The 15,679-nt window shown below is 38.9% G+C and overlaps 6 protein-coding genes across 7 annotated transcripts; 2 read left to right on the forward strand and 4 right to left on the reverse strand.

The window, feature by feature from the left end:
• The first annotated feature begins 269 nt into the window (after window positions 1-269).
• LOC124933591 (protein RETICULATA-RELATED 3, chloroplastic) lies at window positions 270-2,017 on the forward strand. The gene is made up of 2 exons (XM_047474014.1): window positions 270-435; window positions 582-2,017. The coding sequence occupies exon 2, from the start codon at window positions 584-586 to the stop codon at window positions 1,676-1,678; it is 1,095 nt and encodes a 364-aa protein (XP_047329970.1). The 5' UTR covers window positions 270-435; window positions 582-583; the 3' UTR covers window positions 1,679-2,017.
• Window positions 1,979-4,576, reverse strand: LOC124933590 (putative zinc transporter At3g08650). Its single transcript, XM_047474013.1, has 4 exons — window positions 3,412-4,576; window positions 3,206-3,334; window positions 3,034-3,131; window positions 1,979-2,924 (listed from the first exon to the last, which is right to left on the reverse strand). Exons 1-4 carry the CDS (start codon window positions 4,090-4,092, stop codon window positions 2,099-2,101), a joined length of 1,734 nt encoding a protein of 577 aa, XP_047329969.1. The 5' UTR covers window positions 4,093-4,576; the 3' UTR covers window positions 1,979-2,098.
• Window positions 4,577-4,801: 225 nt separating this feature from the next.
• Window positions 4,802-6,699, reverse strand: LOC124933592 (histone acetyltransferase TAP1). Of its 2 annotated transcripts, none has more exons than XM_047474016.1 (8): window positions 6,592-6,699; window positions 6,415-6,509; window positions 6,103-6,166; window positions 5,672-5,864; window positions 5,466-5,568; window positions 5,246-5,346; window positions 5,081-5,174; window positions 4,802-5,005 (listed from the first exon to the last, which is right to left on the reverse strand). In XM_047474016.1, exons 1-8 carry the CDS (start codon window positions 6,627-6,629, stop codon window positions 4,926-4,928), a joined length of 768 nt encoding a protein of 255 aa, XP_047329972.1. In that variant the 5' UTR covers window positions 6,630-6,699; the 3' UTR covers window positions 4,802-4,925. The 2 variants fall into 2 exon arrangements, with proteins under 2 accessions (XP_047329972.1, XP_047329971.1); XM_047474015.1 differs by having other exon boundaries at window positions 5,246-5,349.
• Window positions 6,700-6,976: 277 nt separating this feature from the next.
• Window positions 6,977-8,598, reverse strand: LOC124936626 (V-type proton ATPase subunit E1-like). Its single transcript, XM_047477140.1, has 6 exons — window positions 8,385-8,598; window positions 8,079-8,179; window positions 7,852-8,008; window positions 7,575-7,771; window positions 7,354-7,453; window positions 6,977-7,271 (listed from the first exon to the last, which is right to left on the reverse strand). The coding sequence occupies exons 1-6, from the start codon at window positions 8,484-8,486 to the stop codon at window positions 7,236-7,238; spliced, it is 693 nt and encodes a 230-aa protein (XP_047333096.1). The 5' UTR covers window positions 8,487-8,598; the 3' UTR covers window positions 6,977-7,235.
• Window positions 8,599-9,675: 1,077 nt separating this feature from the next.
• On the forward strand, window positions 9,676-11,977 carry LOC124933875 (26S proteasome regulatory subunit 6B homolog). Its single transcript, XM_047474317.1, has 6 exons — window positions 9,676-10,230; window positions 10,498-10,728; window positions 10,811-10,969; window positions 11,166-11,318; window positions 11,401-11,484; window positions 11,623-11,977. Exons 1-6 carry the CDS (start codon window positions 9,727-9,729, stop codon window positions 11,755-11,757), a joined length of 1,266 nt encoding a protein of 421 aa, XP_047330273.1. The 5' UTR covers window positions 9,676-9,726; the 3' UTR covers window positions 11,758-11,977.
• A 73-nt stretch (window positions 11,978-12,050) lies between these two features.
• On the reverse strand, window positions 12,051-15,663 carry LOC124933874 (receptor-like protein kinase FERONIA). Its single transcript, XM_047474316.1, has 2 exons — window positions 15,472-15,663; window positions 12,051-14,891 (listed from the first exon to the last, which is right to left on the reverse strand). Exon 2 carries the CDS (start codon window positions 14,867-14,869, stop codon window positions 12,230-12,232), a length of 2,640 nt encoding a protein of 879 aa, XP_047330272.1. The 5' UTR covers window positions 14,870-14,891; window positions 15,472-15,663; the 3' UTR covers window positions 12,051-12,229.
• Between the last annotated feature and the right edge of the window lie 16 nt (window positions 15,664-15,679).

The raw sequence follows: 15,679 nt of genomic DNA on the forward strand, positions 1-15,679 counted from the left end.
TGTAGTTTTTATTTCTTATTAAAAATATAATTATTTTTATTTTAATATATAAAAGTAAATATTATATATTATGAAATAATTAAAGAGATTAATTTTATTTTTATAGTAAAGTTGAGTAGTTACATAGAAATAGAAGATTCTTATAATGTAAATGAGATTTATTAGATAAAAAAGGTGAAGGTGAAGGTGATTAGTGAGAACAAACAAGGCCTAATGCTAATAGTAGTGCAAAGTAAGCTAAGCCAGCCGCCGTGAGACCATTTGATTTGATTCCGCCGCTGTTCTTTCAATTTTTAGGGTTCTATTTCTCTCTCTACTTCTAGTTCTAGAAAGAGAGAGCAACTGCAGCAGCCATTTTCGTTCTAGTTGTGAATTTGTCGACGATTCACGCTGCCGAAACTCCATCCACATTCGATCTCGATCTTCAATTCTCAGGTAATCTTCTTTCTGTTTGCTCATGGATATTCTTTTTCTTATTCATTTCGTTCGTTCTGCTCTAGCTTTAGAGATATCTGGAATCTCGTGAGACAATATGTTCATCCATTTCTTTTGTTTTTGATTGCTGCATATTATCATCTTAGATATGGCTACAGCGGCTCAGCTTCGTCATTCACCTGTATTAAGAAGAAGCCAGTTCAATGAATTCGCTGCTAATCGCTCTACCTCTCTTCAATCCCCCACTCGTTCGGCTATTTCATTTCCGCATTCCTCCTCCTCCTCCTCCTCCAATCTCGTTACCCTTCGCATTGCCCTCGCAACAAACCCTACTTTACTCGACAAATTCCATCCTCCATGCGCTGTCGGCGGCGGCGGAGGAGGAGGAAATGACGGAGCTGGCGGAAAGAGCGGTGGAGGCGGAGGCGGTGACAATGACGGATCTGAAGATTCTTCAAAGGATTCGTCACCATCATGGGTTGGACCTGTAGGTGCTTTCCTGAATGGATGGAGATCGAGAGTTGCTGCGGATCCCCAATTTCCATTCAAGGTTCTAATGGAGGAATTGGTAGGTGTAAGCGCTTGTGTTCTTGGAGACATGTCATCTCGACCTAATTTCGGTTTGAACGAACTGGACTTCGTCTTCTCAACTCTAGTCGTTGGATGCATACTGAATTTCGTCCTTATGTATCTTCTAGCTCCCACCATTTCCATTTCCTCCCCTAGCCTGCCCGGTCTTTTCGCCAAGTGCCCCACCGGCCATATGTTTGAACCGGGAACTTACAGTCTAGTAAATCGTTTCGGGACATTCGTTTACAAAGGAATCCTATTTGCTGCCTGTGGTTTTGCAGCTGGTCTGGTAGGGACAGCAATCTCAAATGGGTTGATAAAAATGAGAAAGAAGATGGACCCAACATTTGAGACTCAAAATAAGGCTCCTCCGACACTATTGAACGCTGCTACTTGGGCGACGCATATGGGTCTGAGTAGTAATTTCAGATATCAAACACTGAATGGGGTTGAGTTCTTGCTAGACAAGATTTGCCCACCAATGGTGTTCAAGAGCTCTGTGATTGTTCTTAGATGCTTGAATAATGTTCTTGGTGGGATGACTTTTGTTATGTTGGCAAGGTTGACTGGTTCACAGTCTGTTGATGGAGGAGGAGGAGGCAAGGCAGAAAAAGAAGTTTCACTGAGTGAGAAGTTGCTTGAAGATGATGAAGGAAGAGAAGACAAACCCTAGTCTAGTCAACCAATCAATCTCTCCCAAATTTTGTCTCCTTCTTCATGATGATGGGAGAGAAATGAAGGCTAAGGACTGTTTGGATGAGATTGTAATTATGGGCGTCTACTGTTCAGAAGATGTGTAGGGTTACATGATCGATCTTTGCTTGTTTCATGAGGTATTTTTAATGGGTTTTACTTTTATGAATAATAATAAATAATAGAGCTTTTGTTTGACTCATAATTCAGAAAATCAGATATTTTTAGTTTTGTGTTTATATATCTTGCTGTCCAAACACAATTTCCCAGTTTCTTTTCACTTTATATGTATTATCTATTACTATTTACAGTCTGTTAACATGTTTAAGATCATTGCAATTTTGTAATACAAAATTATGTTTGAATGAATTTTAGAATCCATACATGAAAAATCCTTCTTCTATCTAACAGCCTCGGGTGCTGAATTGCAGTAGGGAGTATGAAGGCAAACAAGCTTCGTACAGGTCAGGCAAACCGCCGCAAAAACCATTCCCACAAATAGCCCAAAACTACTCTTCCTCGAATCTAATTTTATAGCCCTCCTAACAATACTTCCAAAACATGGTAGTAATCCTCCGCAAGCAAATACCATCAGATGATCAAGTCCGCTATAATCTTCTATACCCGACAGTATGGTCCCGATTGCAGAAACAGGCCCCACAAATCCAATCATGGCAGCAGCAGCCAGCGCTGCGTTCCAGCTGTCGGTTGCTCCATATATACAGCTAGCCACGGCAGCCCCTCTCGGAAGGCCGTGGAGAGAAACGGGGAGGACCATGTGACGGCCAAGCCCGTAGGCTTTAGGTGCGGCAACACCCAAGGCTAGACCCTCGGCTAGAGCATGAAGTGCAACGGCCCCACAAGATAGGAACGACTGTAGGGTCAGAGCGCTAATGGAAAAGGTTGTTACCGATGATGATAAGTTGTGGGCCGAGGTGGTCTTGTTGCGGCTGGCGAGTTTTGAGATTTTTGTAATGGAGAAGTGGACGAATGTGAATCCCATTGCTAGTAGAAGGACTATAGGGATGAATTCCATTTTTGAAGATAGAATGAGTTGAATTGGCCTCCAAGCACCCAGAATGAATGCTATTCCAGCGGCAATGCTGGATAGGAAGGCGTGTTTGAGGCGCAAAGCGACAGCCAATGTCACTAGAATAATGCCCCCGAGCAATGGTCCAAGTCCAAATAGGAGTGACACGAAGAAACCCGATACATTTTCTGAAGATCTGCAATCAATAGTATTATTATAGAATCATTATCAGAAATTTCGAAATAGAAAATATAAGTTAGGCAAACACAAATTCTGACTTTTTTTAAGCGTATCGAAGAACTTACTGGAAGTTATGGCTAAAATTTTGGAGTGCAACGCCTAGGGCCTCCATGAAGACAACTGAAAGGGTAGCTGCAGACGCAACATGAGAAGAAGAAGCTTCCTATACAACACAGAAAACAAGTAGTATCAATACAAAACCCTAATTAGATGGATGAGAGTAGTAGGTAGGTTTACCTTGAAGCCATCAGGAAGGACCTCGGCAATGACCATCCAAATCATACAACCAGCAGCAAATCCCGTACAAAAAGGTAGCATCTTGTTAAATGCATCCGCGCATATAAACGAAGGAACCGCAACAATTGGCTGCAGTAGCACAAGGCAGTAAGTATCAACAATTCTAGCCATTAATATGACCCTCATATATCTAGTATGAATATTACCTGTGGAAGAGATGTAATTATGCTCCACAACATTGCGTTTTGCGGAGAAACTCCTCTTGAAGAAAGAACCATACTCACAGCTAAGCCCTCGGGAATATTATGAACAGCAATAGCCAAAGTCACCAATATTCCCTGCGATAAGCCTTTTGAACCAGCAAACGACACTCCAACCCCAGAGCCTTCCCCAAACGAGTGCAGGGTCATTATCCCCACAACGAGGATGGCTCTAGCTGCATCTGCACCTTTTACGTCCAACATACTCACTTCCCCATATTGTTCAAGAATCTTCTTACAGAGCCAAATAAAAATCCCACCAGCCAAAATTCCAATTACAACCCAACAACTGCCACTACCATGTTCTTGACCTTCCTGTATTAGGTCAAAGCTTGCTGCCAACATGACCCCAGCTGCCATCCCATTACATATCCCTGCCCATTGAGGATCAAGTTCTATAAAGAAAAATGGCACTGCACCTAAACCAGTTGCAGCAGCCATTGCTAAAGTAAGGAGTGCAACCATCGACACTGAAACTCTTTCAGTTACTTCTTCCCGACCATTTCTGGCATCGACTATGTTATCAATCCCAGGTGGATTCACTTTTTTTACTGGCTCTGCCGCAACATAACCATGGGAAATCGCAAGCACCAAAAAGAATAATAAGCATTTACATTTCATGTCCATTGTTGATTGTATGTATGTACTTCAAATAGACATGATCAGAAGCTATAGACAATCAAAGAGAAGTTAGATTCACAACTCCTGCAACAAAATATGATAGAAAATGATTCAACCAGGTAAAGATGACTTACCAGGAGAAGTAATTATTGTCTTCACAGGGTGATGAAATTGCGATTCGAATGGAATAATCCCTGAACACTAATGGTTCCCCTCTTTTATAAGAAACAATAATGCAAACTTTCAAGTGAATATGAAAGTTGGGCAGATAAGGAATTTAATATATTATCTCACGGGCACCTAGTTTTCAGAGGATAGATAGATAGAGAAACCGGTGGGCGCCAAGCTAGGGATGAAATTGAAGAAGATAAAAATGTAATACTAATAATAATAAAGTCAAACTTAGAAAACTCAATAAAAGTCTTTTTAATAATTAGTAATTTGATAAAAACAAGCTAAAATTAGTGATATTAAAGGGGCTTTATTCAACTCAGATTACTATTATTAATAATGTGATGACAGTCAGTCGGTCGTGACAACTGATCATTCATATAGATTAGACAGACAGCTCAGAGACATGGAAGTGTTCAAAGGTATTAGGAATATTTATAACAAAAAAAAAAAAAAAAAGTAAAAGGAAAGGGAGGATAAATCAAACATTTCCTTTTCATTATAAACCAAATAACAATGAGCCAATTGCATAAAGATTCATTAGTGCAGCTTGCATCATTTCAAATGGGTAAAGAAAAATACATACATTGTGTGTTGTGTGGCAACATAGAGAGTTTCTTCTTCTATACATTGAGAAGAGTATTTTCACTATCAACAAACACAATCTACTAGTACTCGGGGTGCCAAAACATTCCTTTGATGCCCTCAGGATCCGGCGTGAAACCCAAGTTTTGATAAAATTCAACAACTGTCACAAACCAACAAACATCAGAAATGAAATTCTAAGAACAAGATTGACACTATTATTTGTTTTAAAAAACACCTTTACTGTCTGCAAAGAGTGTTATATTGCCAATGTCTCTTTGCAATAGAGCCCTTATCAGCTTTTCTATAAGAGCCTTACCAAGACCTTGACCCTACAAACAAACAAACAAACTCATATAGAATTTCATTCGAGTCCATTTTAGAATCCTAATAATATTCTTACCTGATAGCTTGGATCAACCAGAACATCCCAAATGGTTGCATTGAAAGCGTGATCTGATGTAGCACGAGCCATGCCTATAAGCTTTCTTTCTTCACTTTCCGCTGCTAAATCAATTTTTAATCATTATTTTCTACTCTAATCCAGGTTCAAAAGGAAATAACTAATAGGAGGTTTGCTTGCACAAAAACTAAAGTTTGTAATCCAGACTCAATAATTGTACCTGCTCCGGGGGATGATTTTCTTACAGAATGCAATGCAGCCACCATATAGCTATTTTTTAATGCTGCAGCTAATTTTGCCAGAGGCCTACGAGGCCAGCCAACCTAAATATCAAGTTATGGTGTCAATTTCTTTTAATTGCTTAATAATACCAAAACAGAAGCAAGGCAAAATAGTTGATGAGAATGACACTTTGCAAACAAACACCTTATCACACAAGGCTTCAAGATCATATACATCAACATTTCCACCCGAAGAGAAAATAATTTGCTCTATTGATCCATCTGGATGAGTCTTTTCAGCAAGAACAAATTCCTCTGGCAACACTTCTGCCTCTTCTTCTTCTTCCTCGACAGATGATGGTACATCAGTAATTTGTGTTGTGTTATTCTTTACAAACCTGAAATAAACAGACACAAATGTTCTTTAACAACTGAAGCCAATGTAACTCTCACTTTTCTTGAGGCAAGTCAATCTCAGTAAGAATTTGATTAAAATGGATTATTCATTGTGAAGAGGAACCTATAGCTGACTAAATCTACGAAAACAGCTTAAGCCTGAATTTTGCGAACAATCTTCTTATTAGTGCAATCTTTAACTTCATGACAATCAAGTAAGTAATCATGAATAGTTATTACCCAGTTCTGATGGACTCCCAAAAGCCAGCTCTTATCCGGGACAACTTAAGCCTTCTGCTGTTTCCTATATACAAAAGGGAAAATTGCAACATGAGAAGAGTAAGACTTGAACATATATGTTAGGGTTGAAGCTAAAGACAACCATCATTCCCCAAACTTGGATTAACTTTTTGGTTGGAATTCTAGGAGTCGAAAATGAAATTATTGGCCAAATCTGAAATGTTATTGGTTGTATAATGCCGAAAATAGAACGGAAGATTCGAATATAGAAGTTGGAAGTGCATAAGAAAGAAAGGAGAAAAGTTGAAGAACCATTTTGGAGAGTGGGTATTAGATTCTTAGCAGAAAGCGAACGAGCCCAGAACACTTGACATGCACGAGGGCTCAGAACTGTAGAACAACAACACCTGCAACGTGTACTATAAAATAATAAAGTTTTCCATGGATTCCAAACAAGAAGAGATATGTTAGAATTGAAGTAGAACTAACGGGGAAGATGAAGAAGAGATCACGCTTCGGATTTGCATTCTTCAATCTGAATCTCTGCTGCCTGCCTGCCACCAATTCTCAACGCCACTTTTCTTCCAATTCACTACCCATTTTAGATTTTTATACTAATCCCCAAAAGTCTTACATTTTGCAAAATTCTAAATGAATCAATACCCATCCGACCCTATTGCTGCGGGCGGGTAATTGTTTTTTATTTTGAATTATTTATATATTTCAGAAAAAAAGAAAAATAACATTAAAATATGTACCCATCCGACTCCAGACATCATAAACAGCTCAAAATGTTGGTTCCATTTTCAAATAATCTCGAATATAGTAAAAACAAAAAAGAAGCATTCCATAGTTACAGAGTAAAGTTAAGAAGAAAAGGCATGAACCATAAAATTCAAATTATTTATTGTGTATCCAACCAAGACAACCAGTAGTAAAGAGTCACTTCTCAATTGCCAGATGAAGAAGAACAAGAAGAACAAGGCAAATGTTAGGTTTTAGAGTGAGCTCATATTATTATTAACATTTTGCAGAAACAAATACTAACAAAGGATTCAAAACAAACGATCTCCCGGTTATGTTATGTTTGTTGACGGCTTCAGCTCTAACTTGTTGTCACAAACTTATAAGGATCACGCCGTGTTTCTGCCAAGAAGGCTTTTGCGAATCTGAAACATGCATTTCAGTGGTAGTCAAAACATACATACATACATACATACATATATAGATATTAACTAATAAATTACCTACCTCTGGCAGTTTTTGACGATAAACTAAATCTAAACGAGCATCAAGTGTGTTCTCGAGTACAATCTTTCCATCTTGAGAAGCCACAACCATCCCTCCAGCACTTTTTATAACACAATTAAGCATAAAACAAACTACTTCAGGAGCCAAATTATACCAAATGATACTGCAAAAAGTTATTGAAGTTTTTCTACAAACTTGTTTTAAGAGATAAAAAGCGATACCAAGAAATCTCGTGAGAATCTCCACTCTTTGGAGGCGGAGGGAGATATACGCGTTTGTCAACAGTAATGGTAGGCGCGGCTACTTTGAGTTTGTCTGCATACTCTTTCTTTGCTTCAGAAAGAACAGAGTCAATAGGAGAAACGTCGATCTCTCTGCAGCGCAGCAACAACGACGGTTCCTTCAAACGCAGTAAACTCTACAGATTGCAGGGAGAAATTAACAAATGAATTTTTTTGAATAATCTATTTTTCTTAACAATGATCTATATATACCTACCTGAACAATCAAGCATTTAAGAAGCTTCTTGTAAGCATTCTTGTCATTAGCAACAGCCAAAAGTTCCTTACTGGCATTATCTTTCATGGAAGTTACCGCATCATCTTGTGCCTGAAGAACTTTAATGCGAGATGCATTCAGCTGCATAGAATACTCTCTGGAAAAGAAAGATATCATTCAATCCATGGTAATAATTAATCTGATTTGCATGAAATAGAAAAACTCACATTTTCCTACGAACATCTACTTGCTTTGTCTTGCGTTCATACTCTTGGCGTACTTTTTTCTTTTCTGCCTCGACTAGTTGCAACTTCTCAATGTTGAATTCCTAAAATTAAGAGAAGTTGCTATCGATTTCATGATCAAGAGATTCTTCATTAATCAAATAAAATCAAATAAAATCAGCATAAATGGAAATCGAATAATTAGACACTGTAAATTAAGAAGGCTTTAACCTAGTGGTGCAAAATGATCATCCATCCATCCGTAAGAAGGTAATTAAGAATAATGTGATGGAGATTAGATTAAATTACCTCCTCAGCAGAGACGGATATCTCGTTGGATTTCTCTTCGGCCTCTTGCCGAATGAATCTGACCATCTGCTGAATCTGTTTCGATACATCTCCGTCGTTCATCTTCTCTTCTCTTCTCTTTATTATGGCGGGAGGAATGGAATATCAAAACCGATGATTCTTTCTTAACTGTACGTGTTCTTCGTTTCTTCTTCTTCTTCAGACGACGAAACAGAATGAAAAGATGAGTTTGATTTTGTCCATTCAAATGTGGAAACGAGTTTTTGTAGGACAAACAAATATTCTTTCTCACCCGATCCTACTTCCGCTGCTTCCTTCCTATTCTTTCTTATTTTCAAATTATATACATTAATTAATTTTTAGTTAGTTACTTCTTCCAACTCATAAATAACACTACTAGAGAGATTATTATTATTATTATTATATCTTTAGGAAAATAAATTCTAGAAAAATAAATATGTCAACCAAAATTTGTCCAGTGTCATGTGTTTTATATTTATATTTTTATCGCTCAGATTTGTGTTCATATTGCGTTTTATTTAGTTTGATATCCTATTTAGCTGAAACAGTTTTTTCGTCTCAAATTTTTATAGTCTGAATAATACTTTCAATCGTCGACGGGTCGTTTACTCGTTTACTGCTCATACCCTTCAATTGTGTTAGTTATCCTTTCTCGAGTCCGTGTTCGTCATTTTCTTAGTAGCAAATGAGACGAAATAATTGGATATAGAGTTGTTTTTCATTTTTTCAATAGAAAGTTACTCAATTTGATCTTTCATATGAAGTGTCTCTTACATATATCTTCTCATTATTTGTATAAAATTTTCATTATTTCGGCCATATATGTAAATAATTCATTTTCATTTGGCAAGACCTTTTCCGACATTTTTTATCGACCATCGACTAAAGATAATTTTAACTGTCACTCAGAATCTTTAGTATAGATTCTTCCAACACTGTTTAATTTGTTAGTCTGGCTTGCTCTACTATCATCGTCATCGTTCAAGAACTCAAATGAGGTAGTCTTTTTTTGAGGAATCCTCAATAATTTTATTTTCATAAATTGTTTATGCAATTTAATATTTAAATAACTAATTATTAATTTTGATTTTATAGACATTATTTATATGCAACTCTCAATTGAATTTAATAAAAGAATAATTTTTTATGGAAACAAAATTAAATAATACTAATTCAAAATCCAACCAGGGCCTGGCCCACAATTAGGCGGTGAATTTAAAATAGAAGGCCCAACAGTGCTCTATTTATTTATTTTGCATCCGTCGCAAAACAGAAGAAAAATAGAAAATATTGTGTAGAGAGAACGAAGTGAGAAGAAGCAATGGCAGGTTCCGCTATGGTTTTGGATCCGAAGCCGATTTCCGAACCTCCTCCTTCAATCCCATCATCAAAATACGACAACCACGCCGTTCAATCCACGCCGGCGACGACATCTGATGATGACGATTCATACGTCCGTCTCAAGTCCCTCCAGAGGCAACTCGAATTCATCGATATCCAAGAAGAGTACGTCAAAGACGAACTCAAGAACCTCAAGCGTGAACTCCTTCGAGCACAAGAGGAGGTCAAGAGAATTCAATCTGTTCCACTCGTTATCGGTCAGTTCATGGAAATGGTCGATCAGAACAACGGCATTGTTGGCTCGACCACCGGTTCCAATTATTATGTCCGAATTCTCAGCACTATCAATCGAGAGCTTCTCAAGCCTTCTGCCTCCGTCGCGCTTCACCGCCACTCAAATGCCTTAGTCGATATCCTGCCGCCTGAAGCAGACTCCAGTATATCGCTTCTTAGCCAGTCGGAAAAACCTGATGTTACGTATAATGTAAGTATTGACAATAACCTGAATTCAGACTTGCAATCCGTAGTTAGTTTTAGTATTGAGTTGGATGCATGCCATTTATCTAGGTTGTGAAAAAAACTATAACTAGCTAGGGTTTCACATTGAAGAGCCATAATTGAACATTGAAGTTAGAACTGGTCTGGAATCTGGATCAAACTGTCCACTTTGATATGCACATTTGGCATTATCATTTATTAGATGTGAAGCAGCATAAAATTGATTCCTAAAGTGTTTTCATCTATTGAATAGGATATTGGAGGATGCGATATTCAAAAGCAGGAGATTCGTGAAGCTGTTGAATTACCTTTGACCCACCACGATTTATACAAGCAGATTGGTATAGACCCTCCACGAGGTGTTTTGCTTTATGGCCCTCCCGGAACAGGTAAAACCATGCTTGCTAAGGCTGTTGCTAACCACACAACTGCAGCATTTATAAGAGTTGTTGGATCAGAGTTTGTTCAGAAGTATCTTGGTGAGGTATAATCTCAAATTTCAGTTTTTAGTTTTAGCGTTTAGAGAAACCTCGTACATGGGTTAAATGGTGTATGTATATATATAGGGCCCTAGAATGGTTCGAGATGTTTTTCGTCTGGCAAAAGAGAATGCCCCGGCAATCATCTTTATCGATGAGGTAGATGCTATTGCTACTGCTAGATTTGATGCCCAAACTGGAGCTGATAGAGAAGTTCAGCGTATCCTCATGGAACTCCTTAATCAGGTAAAAATTGAATTGAAATGTCTTTGTATGGATATCCAATCTTATTAGAATTGGATAGTTTTTTTTACATTATTAATTCAGATGACTAGATAGAACTGGAGTTAAAAGCCTTCAATTTGTTAAGAAATTTTGGAAGTGTTTGTTGTTTCATATCTCCTTTTTGGCTAATTAATGTAAGTAAATGTTGTTTGGGCAGATGGATGGATTTGATCAGACTGTAAATGTGAAGGTTATAATGGCAACAAATCGTGCCGACACTTTGGACCCGGCACTTCTTCGTCCTGGAAGGCTGGATCGGAAGATTGAATTCCCTTTGCCTGATAGGCGTCAAAAGAGGCTCGTTTTTCAGGTCAGTCATCTCCCCACAAACGCAATAACTTAAAATTTTATATTTCCAGATTGGATTATCCATTGATTTTTGGTTCATGTAGGTCTCCACAGCTAAGATGAACTTAGGCGACGAGGTTGACTTGGAAGACTATGTTTCTCGACCTGATAAAATCAGCGCTGCTGATGTGAGTTAATTAAATTTACACAACAAAAACATGCCTTTCTTTTTTTCTTTCTTACCCAATTTAGAAAACTGCTTTCTAGTTTTAGGTTCTTAGTTAATTATTGATCTAAGGAGGATGTTTTTGGTGATGAAATTGCAGATAACGGCTATATGCCAAGAAGCGGGTATGCATGCAGTGCGGAAGAACAGGTATGTGATACTGCCAAAGGATTTTGAAAAGGGATATAGGACCAATGTCAAGAAGCCAGACACTGATTTTGAGTTCTACAAGTGATAAGGCTGCTACCCTCCCTTCCAATAACACCCCTAGGATTACACAATATTCATTCTACTTGAATTCTGTCTCCGTTTTTACACAGTTTAGTTGAATTCTGTCTCTCTGTTTTTACACAGTTTAGTTGAATTCATTATCTCTGTTTTTACACAGTTTAGTTGAATTCATTATCTCGACACTACTTGTTTTCAAATTGTGTTCATTTCTGTCTTTTATTACACACCGTTAAATATTGGGGATGAAAGGACTCTCCTCCTCTTGGTTTAAGAACAAATGAGCCAAATTCAAAGATGTGTTGTTTAATAGAGAGTACGACTTTCTCTATTAGGATTTTATTAACACATAAAATGGTAGAGAAACAAACAGTAGTAAAATAATATATGTTTGAAAACTGTAACTAAGTAAGTAATTACTGCAACATAATAAAATAATAATAATGTATGTATAAGAGAAAATGCAGTTCATTCGTTCATCATCGACCTTTGGGATCAATGATCTGCGAGAAAACCGTACTCGGTGTAATCCCACCTGAATCTTCACTGGCGATGCTGCGGCCACCGATGCTCGACATCGATATCCCAACACTAGTAGTGCTCCTTGAATCAAATCCCGACTCTTCTTCTTCTTTCTTTCCCCCCAAATCAATCAGATCTTCTTTCCTCTCAATCTCCAGCTCGTCTGCACTCTCTTGAAGCTGCAGGGCAAACTCCAGATTCCACAGCACGTCCCCCATCGAAGGCCGTTCAATTCCATCGTCATTAATGCACTTCACTGCCGTCTCTACAAACTTCTTAATGCATTCCGGCGCCATCTTTCCCTGTAAATAAGGATCATATATCTGATCCATACTACCCTTCTTATAGCAATGCTGTGCCCACTCCGCCAAACTCACTTCTTCTTTAGCCAGTTTCGGGTTTAAAGCAGGCCTACCGCATATAATCTCAAACAGAACCACCCCAAACGAATATACATCTGATTTATCCGTCAATTGCTGCCTCCTGAAATATTCTGGATCTAAATACCCGAAACTACCCTTCACAACCGTGCTCACGTGTGTATGGTCTAAAGCCGGCCCTGTTTTCGACAATCCAAAGTCAGATACTTTCGCCACCCATTTCTCGTCCAGCAAGATGTTTGTCGTCTTAACATCGCGGTGGATGATGGTATGCTTCGCACCCGTGTGGAGATAATGCAAACCGCGAGCCGCTCCAATGCATATCTCGAGCCTCCGTTTCCACGGCATAGGAGGCTTCTCGGTATTGTATAGATGCTCTCTGAGAGTACCGTAAGCCATATGATCGTAAACCAGTATCATTTCGCAATTCTCTTCGCAATAACCGATTAAGGATACCAGATGTCTGTGTCGTAGCTTCGAAAGCATTTCGATCTCCGTTTGAAATTCGTTTATGCCTTGATCGGATGAGGAGTTACCTCTCTTAATAGCTACCTTTGTCGTTCCGCCGTCAATCTCTCCTTTATAGACTTTCCCGAAACCACCCACTCCGAGAATTAGAGCCTCGTCAAAATCGTTCGTGGCGGATTTGATTTCGGCAAAGGAAAAGTGACGGCAGATATTTGACGGCAAGGAAGAGGCGTAGCTTCCGGTGGTGTTGGTCTTGGCAGAACCCACAGAATGTCCATACAAAGAAAGTGGCAGCCAGCCGGATTGTGCATTGCCTGGGCTTGAATACTTCCCTTTCTTAAGACGACGACGTGCAAAACCAAGTAAACCGACAAGAACCATTGCAAGAACACCTGCAGCAACAATTCCACCAATAATTGCAGTCTTGTGAGTGTGAGCAGCTCTAGGAACCGGTTTAGGATCAATTTTGTTTTGTTTTGTGCTCGGGATAGGATTTAGGCCAGCAAGGCTTCCAGAAGAGTCGTTGACTTTGAAAATCTCGATTCCATTCATGATGGCATCATACCATTGCGGCTTCGAAGAAGGATTTGGATGCATCGCGATCCAAAGATCTTGCTGCGGAGGGCCAGAAGGAACGATTAAGACATAATCCTGATGTGTCGCAACAGCATTTTTCTTTGTCCAAGCAACAACATCGGCTGCAGTCTGTGCTGTTCGATTACCGATGAAGATATCGAATACTCGTTGATTCACTTTGGTCTTATTTGGATCAAGCTCACAGAAATGAAGCCTAACCAGATAGGGAAACCCTGAATCTACCGAGAAAGTCCATGTCAAGTTATAATTCAAGTTGACCCTAGGATCAGGACCCATGGTTCTAGCCGTTCCATATACATCAATTGGTGCAAGATATGAAGGTGTACCAGATAGATATGTTATAGTCATGTTTCCATAATTGTTAGTAGTAACCCCATCGGCGGCCGAAAATATGTAAGGAGTATCGTCGTACCAAGATCTATCTAGGCCTGTATCACCTGAAGGTGAGATGTCCCTTCCACCCACATTCAGCCTGTAGAGATTTTCAAGAGCAGTACTATTGTTTATGATAAACTGTCCAGACAGTCCTATAAGAGTGGTGGATCCGTCGGCTGTACTGTAAATATCAGGCATAGAGATAACCTCGATCCCATTCACAAAAGCATATGAATTCGGAGTGCTGGAAGACGGGCTGAAGGTTAAGGTTAAAGAATCGGTGGGAACATTGATAGAATACTCTTTCACGATCAAAGCAAAGTTGAGTGCTTCAGTGGTTTGTGATGCGCTGAAGTTGTTTAGAAGGATATACGGTCCAGATTTCACTGAGAAAATGGCATTTGTGGGACTTAGACCAGAGTAAGAAGCGGGGTAGAAATGAAGACGGATGAATTTCCGACCAGGTGCCACTGGGAAACTGTAATCATAATCCGACTTGAATATTCGAGAGGTCATGTATGGGACTGAAGGAACAGAAGGACCTTGAGTTGCAGCTGCAGCTGTTGATGTAATCCCGTCTGAGGACGCAAACTTTGATCCAACATCTGTAGTCCATTTTCTACCATCCGAATCAGAAACATCTGAATTGGCTCCACAGCTGAGAAGAATTTTATCGTTCGGAACATAGTCTGATCCTGTGACGATGTGCAGTAGCAGTGGAAGGAACAAAAAAGCAATCCTCGATGATGATGCGTGACTTTTATCCATAGCTCCCATCAAAGACAGTTTCAATGATTCTCTGAAACCAATTTCATATATAGACATATATAATAATACACAATAACAAGTCAGAATTCTAGACATTATCAGCAAAACAGTATACATGAGAGAAATGGAAGGTTTACTTGAATGCCTAAATCATTTCATATTGCTAGGTTCGGATGTTATTGGATCCTGGAATTGGTAAAGTTTAGCAGATTGAAGCAAGCAAAGTTGTTATTTAGGTTACACCAGCTTGTAAGTCGTTTCTATTTCATCCAAAACCATACACATATGGACTCGATTGTTATATATATATATATATATGTTTCTACTACGTACTGATTTCTTCTTTACAGTAAAACCTAAAATATGCAAAATGAACAGAAATCATCGAACCAGAACAAGTAAAGAAGAAATCATCCAGACTGAAACGTTACGAGTTACGACGTACATCGTTACAAGGTAAGAGAAGCTAAGCGAGCGAGCGAGCAATAACATAACTCCATCAAGCACAACTAGAGATTTTCTACAATCTTAACCGATCTACCATGCGATTTAGCTCAACAGATATATATATTTTGCTAACTAAGAGATAAAATCATTGTTCGATCGATTACCTTCAGAGTAGAAGACGGATTGGATTGCGAGGTTCATAGCAAGAGAGAGAGAGAGAGAGAGTTCATCTGAAGCCATAAAGACATGCAGAGATCCAACTATCGAAATGCAGGTAGCTTTCTCGATCAGTTCTATGGCTTGATTGATTCTGGCTTTCCGTGCTTAGAGAGAGAGAGAGAGAGAAGACGTAGAAAGTAGTAGAAATGGTGG

The sequence above is a fragment of the Impatiens glandulifera genome, chromosome 4, assembly GCF_907164915.1.
Source record: "Impatiens glandulifera chromosome 4, dImpGla2.1, whole genome shotgun sequence".
Classification (NCBI taxonomy): domain Eukaryota; kingdom Viridiplantae; phylum Streptophyta; class Magnoliopsida; order Ericales; family Balsaminaceae; genus Impatiens; species Impatiens glandulifera.